Here is an 8,965-nt window from a genome sequence, read left to right on the forward strand (position 1 = left end):
GGACTAGGCTGAGAAGAATGACTGCCCTTGCTTTCTTTGGGGAGTGAGATGAATTTCTGGAGCTCCCCTCAAAGGGGAGGTGAGGCCTGGGGAACAGGCTCGTGATGTGCCTTGGGGTTCCTCTGGGTGAGGCTCAGCACGTGCACCTGCCCAGCGGCCCTGACGGCCTCTCCGCGCCCGTGTCCCCAGGTCCCTTGTATGTCATCGTGGAGTACGCCTCCAAGGGCAATCTCCGAGAGTACCTGCAGGCCCGGAGGCCGCCAGGGCTGGAGTACTGCTACAACCCCAGCCACCACCCCGAGGAGCAGCTCTCCTCCAAGGACCTGGTGTCCTGCGCCTACCAGGTGGCCCGAGGCATGGAGTATCTTGCCTCCAAGAAGGTGTGGCTCCTGACGGCTCCCCTGGGTAGCGTGGGATCCCGGGGGGTGGCGGGGACATCAGAGCCAGGAGAGCTACGTGGCCTTGAGGCCTTGGGATTGGGCTGGACCAGTGTGAAGTTAGAATGATGATGCCTCAGCTGTAACTGGTTACAGGGAGGAGATGAGGTCCTGTGTGACAGTTAGGTGCAGCTTTGGGTGCTGGGTAAATGCTGCTTTGTTTGAGCCCAGCCCTGTATGGATGTACTTGGCCGGGGAAACAGGGCATCCCCATGAGAGCTCATATGCACACTGGACAGAGAGGGGTTCAGCTCACTGCCTGCATGTTGAAAGCCAAGCACCGGGAGGAAAACATACCTGGAGGGTTTGCTGAAGTGATTGGGCGGCCCAGAGCTGGGGGTGTTTGGATGTCTGGCTTTGACCTACAGGAGAGGGACCCTGTAGCAGGAAACTGGATGGTTCAGGGGGCCGATGGGTGGGGAAGGCAAGGGCTGGTGAGGGAAGTGGGCCCACAGGCAGCTGCTGACCCTCCCTTGCACCCCACCTCCACCCCACCCCCCCAATCCCTCTTGTCCTCCGGGCCCCACAGTGCATCCACCGGGACCTGGCCGCCAGGAACGTCCTGGTGACGGAGGACAACGTGATGAAGATCGCGGACTTCGGTCTTGCTCGAGACATCCACCACATCGACTACTATAAAAAGACAACCAACGTAAGTGCAGGCGCTGCCCGTCCTCTGCCCCAGGACTCCGAGCCGCTGGGCTACCCCCACCCCGACAGGCTGGGTGGACGGGTGAGCTGGGTCCAGCCCTACGTCCGCCCCTGCCTGCCCCGGGCTACCCCAGTGTCCCCGTGCTGCTTGCAGGGCCGACTGCCCGTCAAATGGATGGCACCGGAGGCCTTGTTTGACCGGATCTACACCCACCAGAGCGACGTGTGAGTCTGAGATAAGCAGTTGCTGGGGAGAGCTTCCAGGGTGGTACAGCTCCCCATCCTGTCTCAGAAAATGAACTAAACGTTGCCCCTTCACTTTGTTCCCAGAGGTTGACCCTCCATGGTCCCCTGGGGTCGTGGACTTGGGGGGAGAGGTGGTGAGGTCAGTGGGGGGCCCTAGCTCTGCGCCCACAACGCTCATCCACAGGTGGTCTTTTGGGGTGCTCCTCTGGGAAATCTTCACTCTGGGCGGCTCCCCATACCCTGGGGTCCCCGTGGAGGAGCTTTTCAAGCTGCTGAAGGAGGGTCATCGTATGGACAAGCCCAGTAACTGCACCAACGAGCTGTAAGCCTGAGAAGAGATGCCTGGGGTCCTGGGCTGGGCTCTGGGGGCGAACTGGGCTCGGGGCATAGAGGGAGGAGTAGGAGGCGCGCAGCCAGCCGCCCGCGGCCCGTCCGCCCTGAGCCTGTCTGTCCTCCCCCCCCCACCCCGACCTCGCCATCCTGCCCCAGCTACATGATGATGAGAGATTGCTGGCACGCGGTCCCCTCTCAGAGACCCACCTTCAAGCAGCTGGTGGAAGACCTGGACCGCATCGTGGCCTTGACCTCCAACCAGGTGAGTCTGCCCTTCCCAGACCCTGTGTGCCCACCGGCCCGAATTCTCGCGGGATTCATTCCAAGTTCTCCCGGGATTTATCCCTAGTTCTCGCGGGGTTCATTCCGAGTTCTCGCGGAATGAATCCTGCCGCCGCGGGAAGGAGAGTGCGGGTCCTCCATCTTTTTGTCTCCGCCCTCAGGAGTACCTGGACCTGTCAATGCCCCTGGACCAATACTCCCCCAGCTTCCCCGACACCCGCAGCTCCACCTGCTCCTCCGGGGAGGATTCCGTCTTTTCTCACGAGCCCTTGCCCGAGGAACCCTGCCTGCCCCGACACCCGGCCCAGCTGGCCAACGGCGGACTCAAACGGCGCTGACTGGCCCCCACACCCCGCACCCCTTCCCGGACTCCATCCTCAACGCCTTGCCCCTCCTCCCGCTGGACTCGCTGCCTCCCCTGCGCTCTGCTGGCCGGCCTCCCTGAGGCCCGCACCCCGAGCTCCCCTCCTCTCCTCCTCCCAGCCTGACAGAGGAGCAGGGAAGCCGGTCCTTGCTGATGGCTACTACGTGGCCTGCCAAACGCTGGACCAAGACCCCCTCCCTGCCACCTGGAGGGTTGGGCAGTGAGGGCTGAGCCGCCCTCGAGCGAGAGCCGACTGAGCTTTCCTGCATTGGTTTTGCCTACTCTGCGCCAGCCCATGGCCCGTGTTCTGTGGCAGATCCTCGGGCCAGAGCGGGAGTTGGGTGTAGGGGTGGTCAGCGCCCGGGCCTCCGCAGGCGACCTCTGTTCCAGACGGATAGTGCCAGTGGTTTATTGATTCCGAAACTAATTTGCTTTGCTGACCAAATACCTGGTACCCGAGGGTGGGGACGCAGAGGCCGGGAGCCGGCGGCGTGGCCCTGGGGCCCAGCCCCAAAGCAGGGGCTCTGTACATAGCTACGAAGAAAACACAAAGTGTATAAATCTGAGTATATATTTACATGTCTTTTTAAAAGGGTCGTTACCAGAGATTTACCCATTGGGTAAGATGCTCCTGGTGGTTGGGAGGCATCAGTTGCTATATATTAAAAACAAAGAAAAAAGAAAAAAAAAGAAAATGTTTTTAAAAAGGTCATATATTTTTTGCTACTTTTGCTGTTTTATTTTTTTAAATTATGTTCTAAACCTATTTTCAGTTTAGGTCCCTCAATAAAAATTGCTGCTGCTTCATTTTTATACGGGCTGTGTGACACGGGAGAGGAGGTCGGCTGTGAAGGAGCGAGGCTGACGGGCTCTGGGGCTGTCTGTCCCAAGGTCTCTTCCCCATGGGTCCTGCTCCGAGGCCACTGGACAGCCCTCCTTCCTCTGCCGGGCTTTGGGAAAGGCAGGGAAAGAAGGCAGGCAGCTGTGTGGTGGGCAGGTAGGGGGGCACTGGGCCCAGGGCCAGGCCCCACCGCCCCTCCACCACACGTTTCCTTGTGGGGAACGTGGAGCCTGTGGGGTCTGAGAGTCAGACAGGGAGCTTAGGGCCCAGCTGGGAAGAGCCAGGAGTGGGGCTGAAGTGATGGAGAGGCAGGCCACGGATAATTTGACCCTGGGCGGCAGGCACTTAGACCTAGATAGTGGCTCCTCCTCTGTGTGGGTATGGTTCTGCCTGTGCTGCTTTGTCAGGGAGGACCCGTCACCTAAGACCAGCTTTACACCCAGGGCTCTGGCATGTCCATCATGCCTACCCACCCCCCAACACCATTCTGAATTCCAGTGATAAGACCGCATGTGCTGGGGCTAGCACTTGGCCTCCTCCAGTTCTTCCCGTAGGAACTCCACCCCAGCCCTCAGGAAAAGGAAGACATTCCGTGAAGGTGCATTTTGGCTGCTGGGGAATTTTCTTCCTCTGCCCCCACCAAGTAGGTGCCGGCTCCTTGGAACCTTAGGGCTCAGGCTGTAGTTCTTCCTCTGCCCCCAAAGCTTGCTCTTCGCTAGATCCCTTCTGAGTATAAAAGCAAGTCCAGTTTCGTTTGGGAAGAATCGGGTTGCTCCTGAAGTTTCCTTTCTGAGCTGTTTCTTGGCCCCTTTTAGTGTTGGCTCATTATAAAGTTCTGTCTTCTGCTGGGTAGCTCTGTGAATATGCAACTGTCAACATATTCTGATTTGTGTTCACGTTTGAGGAAGGCATACATTGGTGAAGAACAGAATCAGGAAATGAATTTTAGCTTTTAAAACCATTTGTGGGACACCTTGTAGTGGTGCCTTTCATTGTAAAATACTGATGATAGTTTGGGCCCAGGGTCATGTGAATGCGTGGTCGCTCTTTCACAAAGGGCTTTACGTGCCTTCAGTAGAGGTGGTGGGACACAACTCACTGTTGCTGTAACTACTCTAATCACCCATGAATTTCCCGAGAGACTGAGCTGTCAAATTAAAGATAGTGAAATTGACCTAAGAGAAAATGAAATGGCCATTTTACTTAGATGACCGGATTGGGTCTCTTGAGGAAAGAGATCCAGTTTATCTAATGAAGATGTCATGCTGTCAAGGCACTGAGTCTGTCTGGTTTCCTGAGGGTTAAAAGATGAGGGCCGGAGCATCGATCGATACCACCTTCCCGCCTTTTCTAATTGCCACAGGCCAGGGGTCACCGGTCCCCCGGCACCGCTAATGTACTGTATTGATCTCAGGTAAGTAAGATTGAACCACGGCTGAAGGAAATTTATCTCTGACAGTGAAGTCGCTGTGTTTCTCACACTGCCGCCACTGGGGGGAGCCAGCGGGCCAGAACCCTGGGCAAAAGGAAGGTGTCGATCAGCGTTAAGGTTCCGTTAGTCTGACCCTACCTACCGGTGTGCACTGGTGGTGACAAGGAGATCTTTAGGTTTTAACACTATAGAGCATTTATTCGATATCACCGTTGTGACCTGTAATGACTGAAACACAATTAGTCACGGCACAGGTGCAGGTCCGTACGTGCCAAGCCACCAACACCTTTCTGTTGCAGAATTCTCAGGGTGTGAGATGGGCCAAGTCTGACATCACCACCGGGGTTGGGCTTTAGAAAATGCCTAAAATTATACTCGGTGAGATTATTAGCAGCTGGTGCAGCCACAGTAGATGCATTTGTGGGGAAGAGCAGAGAGCAGGGCAAGGAGACAGGCTTCCACTCAGCTGTTGGGAGGCAGGTGGATGGGGACCCAAGCACTGGGGCAAGTTCTAAGTTGCCACTTAACAGTATTTAGGGCCGTTTACGCTACACTGCCTCCTAGACGTCTGTCCTGGCACATGGAAATAATGTTTGCTGCTGCTGCTGCTAAGTCGCTTCAGTCGTGTCCAACTCTATGCGACCCTAGAGACGGCAGCCCACCAGGCTCCCCCATCCCTGGGATTCTCCAGGCAAGAACACTGGAGTGGGTTGCCATTGCCTTCTCCAATGTGTGAAAATGAAGTCGCTCAGTCGTGTCCGACTCTTCCCGACCCCATGGACTACAGCCTACGAGGCTCCTCGGCCCAGGGGGTTTTCCAGGCAAGAGCACTAGAGTGGGTTGCCATTGTCTTCTCCGATAACGTTTGCAGCCTGCACCAACTAGAGGTTTAAGTGTCTCTTGTTCCTCCCAGAGGTCGGGGGTCAGTTAAGTGGGGTGTTTCAAGCTGACCATATCCATCTCTCCCCAACTGTTGTTCAGTGACCTATTGATAGCTTGAAGATCAGCCGTGTGGGAGTATTTACATCACTGCTTTGCAATGCTTCAAGTCAGGGCTCCCTCCCAACCATGCCCCAGAGTTGGCTATTAATTTTTTTTTTGAAACCACGCCACACAGCATGTGGGATCTTAGATCCCAACCAGGGATCGAACCCAAGCTCCCTGGAGTGGAAGCACAGAGTTCTAACCACCAGACCGGGTGTTAATCATTTACCAGAACACCACTAGCTCAGTCTCAGCAGTACTTACCAGTGAAGTGAGCTCTCTGAGGCACTATTAGAAGAAGGGAAAGAGAGGTGTATTGAGGGTCTCAGATGCCTATTTATGACGCAAACATGAGTGAAGTCCAGCTGAGGTCTGAGGTGGCCAAGGGCCCCTTTCCCACTCTGTTCACAGGGAAAGACAGAGTTGTAGAGCAACCCCACAGCACCCACGAGGCACCCAGCTGCAACAGGGTTGCATAAATGAACAAGCTAATCCCTTTCTCACATGCAAACTCTTGAAATATGAACTAATTAAAATAAACACTCATCATTTTAAAAATGGGAAATTTTACTGTGAATCACCTTCCAAGGCCAATGGCATAGAGTTCCTCAGCAGGACAGGACATGGTGAGGCTTGTCCCTTGGCGGAGGGGAGGTTTAGGGAAGGTTTTAAAGTGCATTTCCTTGCTGTCAAGTGCCGATAACATTCCTCTTTTAGATTACCCCAGACAGGTTGATTTGAGTTTTCCTTGGTTCCATGGATGCCCATCTAACTGCCTTCAATTCCACAGCAAGTACAGAAATCTAATTTCTGCAGCTGAAACACCTCTTCCTTTCTAAGTACTCCCCAAAGGAAGAAGGCTGGTGGTCAGCTGCATGGTGATCGATTTATTATTAAGGTTTTTCAGTGTGGACAACACTGAAGATAACCAACATAAATATCTGAACATAATATCTGTTCCTGGGTAGTATTGGGATTGTATCAGACTCTTAACAACCTGTGACTAACAGTCTTGTTTGTGAAAGACAAACAGACCAGAAAAACACACACACCCAGCACAAACAAATGGTTCGGTCTTAAGCCCTTAATTATGTTTCCTAGCAAGATGGAGGCTAATGGAAGCCATATGTGCCGGAGGAGTGGCGGCCTCCCAGATCCTTGCAGCCTCTGCAGGCCCGAGGAGGGCTGCCAAGTCTCTGATTGCCAGTCTATTGAACTCCCCATCTTCTTCCCTAAGAAGCTTTTTCTTCTTTAGATCTGGGAAGACCTAACCAGGGACTTACATCCATCCCATCTCCAAAGGTACTTTGTTTCCAGGGCACTATTCCTACTGATGTGTGTGTGTGTGTGCTCAGTCTGAAAAAGTTGTACAGGCAGTGAGAGTGTGAGAGTGCCTGTGCAATGCTCGTGATGACTGGCTTTGAAATTTCCCTAGTTCCTACCCGGCTTACCGAGCTAGAGGAGACAAGAGGTATCTTAAGGCATCAGGCTGATTCCATTGCACAAAAAAGTTTCCTCTCTTAAAAGGACGTGAAGTTGCTAAAAAACAATATGGCAGATGGGCCTTACACAAAGTCCAGTGGGATGATCTAATGCTACAGAGAACATGGACTTTGCAATTAGTTTTCCAAATGATCCGAACTTGGTCTTGCCACTGACGTCATCTGAACGGTTACAAGGCCTCAAAAGACTGCCCTGAGGACTAAATGATTGATCTTCTATCTCAAGGACGTTCTTTACGGATGCCACTGCTGAGGGCAGCAAGCCAGAGAGAGTAAGCTCCATCCTCCGTGAGTCCTTATGCTCCATTCGAACTAGCCTTGCTGTTCTGGGTTGTCTTTTCTGATTTTGCCTGGAGTATTGGGGTACAAAAACATAAGGACTTTAGGGATTGGTCACAATGAGAAAGAAGACATGCAGACAAGGCCTTGGGTTAAACAATCCTGGTGCTCAGTGGCTCCCTCTTTGGTCCTGGAGAGCCAGCAGAGCCACTCCACAGCTCAACTCTCCTGTGACCCCCTACTGTTCACTGCCTCCTGCTTTCTGCTCTCACCCCCAAACAGGAAAAGTGGATAGATAAGTAATTTCTCGTTTACATGCACTTCTCCTAAGATTCTTAAATTGCTTTCCTGCTAGTATTTCCTGACATCTGAAGCCTGTGTGAAATACACAACATATGGGAACTATTTCCATCTGGCGCAACAGAAAATAAGAATCTGCCTATATTGTAATTAGCTTCTAGACTTAACATGTTTAGTTCTGAACCACGATTGCATTTGTTGATATATGTATTTGCTTTTAGATCACTGAATTTTTAAAAATATAGTGGTTATAAGGTGACTGAAGTTCAGCCTACAGCTTCCTGTTTGGAGGACACGGAGAGAGGGTGTGGTGTTTTGCAACTATTATAATTCTAGATTCTCACTGCCCCTAAAAGCAACTTGAGGAAAAGTTTCCTTTTATAGAAATTTACATCTTCTTTAGCAGAAGTGATGGATTCTTTAGGTAATGAAATAGACTTTGATGGTGTTGTGGGTGATGACATAACTGACGGCAGCTGTATCCATTCTTCATCCTTAAACATCAGAGCTGAGAGTCGGGTTACTGACGTAGGACACGAGGTGTACTGGAGCTACAGTCACACTGCCGTGACTACCAGATCCTGGAAACAACTTCTGAATGTCTGCCATGGGACTCAACAGGCAAAATCTGGAACCTAAATGCATACAGCCAGATGCTGAACTTTCTTAGATCAAGCAGTACCCCAAAATAAGTCCTTATTAAAGGACCAATGAAATTAACTTCTTGTTATTTTCACGTAATCAAAAGTGTCTCACCTTAGTTTCCTTCAGTTGAGGTGCTAAACCGGCCGTGTTCTCTTTAGATTCAGGGGGAGTGGGTGATCCCAGGGGAATATCTGACTTTGGAGCCTAGGGAGAGAGAGATTTTATATAAATTAAGCTGTCTGCTCCTCCTGAAACTCAGAAGCACTTCTACTTTAGTACTTTTCTGCACAATTTGCTTTCCTGACTTCCTTTCTGGATGAAATAGGCAGTATATGTCCCTGAAATAGCAACTTAGTATTACCTTTTAACTTTTGAGCACTCTAGATACAAAAGTTGCAGTCTAATCAGATTCTGATATTTAAAATCCTTTGTTATTAACAAGCTACTTATTTGCCATTCTGATCCTGTCCTCACTCCCAAAACAAACAAACAAACACAAAAGTTGCCATTTCTCACTTAGGCATCAGTTTCTGCCAGCATTGACATAACTTAAGTTAAAACTGACATCTTTGGTGTCATTTTTGGTGGCTAGTAATAAATGATTTATTCAAATGAAAGGTGTTACTTAATAGAAGCTCCTGCAATACCTGAAGAGAGAGGGAGGGAGGG

General features: G+C 51.6%; 2 protein-coding genes across 6 annotated transcripts in view; one reads left to right on the forward strand and one right to left on the reverse strand.

Annotated features, from left to right (window-relative positions):
- FGFR1 (fibroblast growth factor receptor 1) overlaps nucleotides 1-3,120 on the forward strand; it is a 47,859-nt gene extending 44,739 nt beyond the window's left edge. Inside the window, exons 14-19 of the mRNA XM_010838846.1 lie at nucleotides 190-380; nucleotides 967-1,089; nucleotides 1,243-1,313; nucleotides 1,519-1,656; nucleotides 1,824-1,929; nucleotides 2,111-3,120. Of these exons, the coding sequence (XP_010837148.1) occupies nucleotides 190-380; nucleotides 967-1,089; nucleotides 1,243-1,313; nucleotides 1,519-1,656; nucleotides 1,824-1,929; nucleotides 2,111-2,287 (806 nt within the window). The 3' untranslated portion in view covers nucleotides 2,288-3,120. The remainder of the gene's footprint in view (nucleotides 1-189; nucleotides 381-966; nucleotides 1,090-1,242; nucleotides 1,314-1,518; nucleotides 1,657-1,823; nucleotides 1,930-2,110) is intronic.
- Nucleotides 3,121-4,421: 1,301 nt separating this feature from the next.
- LETM2 (leucine zipper-EF-hand containing transmembrane protein 2) overlaps nucleotides 4,422-8,965 on the reverse strand; it is a 20,858-nt gene continuing 16,314 nt past the window's right edge. For 4 of the 5 annotated variants that reach the window (XM_010838766.1, XM_010838765.1, XM_010838761.1 and 1 more), the window contains 2 exons: nucleotides 8,408-8,500; nucleotides 4,422-7,422 (listed from right to left, as the gene is read on the reverse strand). In XM_010838766.1, the coding sequence (XP_010837068.1) occupies nucleotides 7,369-7,422; nucleotides 8,408-8,500 (147 nt within the window). In that variant the 3' untranslated portion in view covers nucleotides 4,422-7,368. Of the gene's footprint in view, nucleotides 8,287-8,407; nucleotides 8,501-8,965 lie in introns of all 5 variants that reach the window. The other variant, XM_010838764.1, reaches the window with a different exon arrangement.

The sequence above is a fragment of the Bison bison genome, unplaced genomic scaffold (assembly GCF_000754665.1).
Source record: "Bison bison bison isolate TAMUID 2011002044 unplaced genomic scaffold, Bison_UMD1.0 scf7180017864105, whole genome shotgun sequence".
Lineage (NCBI taxonomy): Eukaryota > Metazoa > Chordata > Mammalia > Artiodactyla > Bovidae > Bison > Bison bison.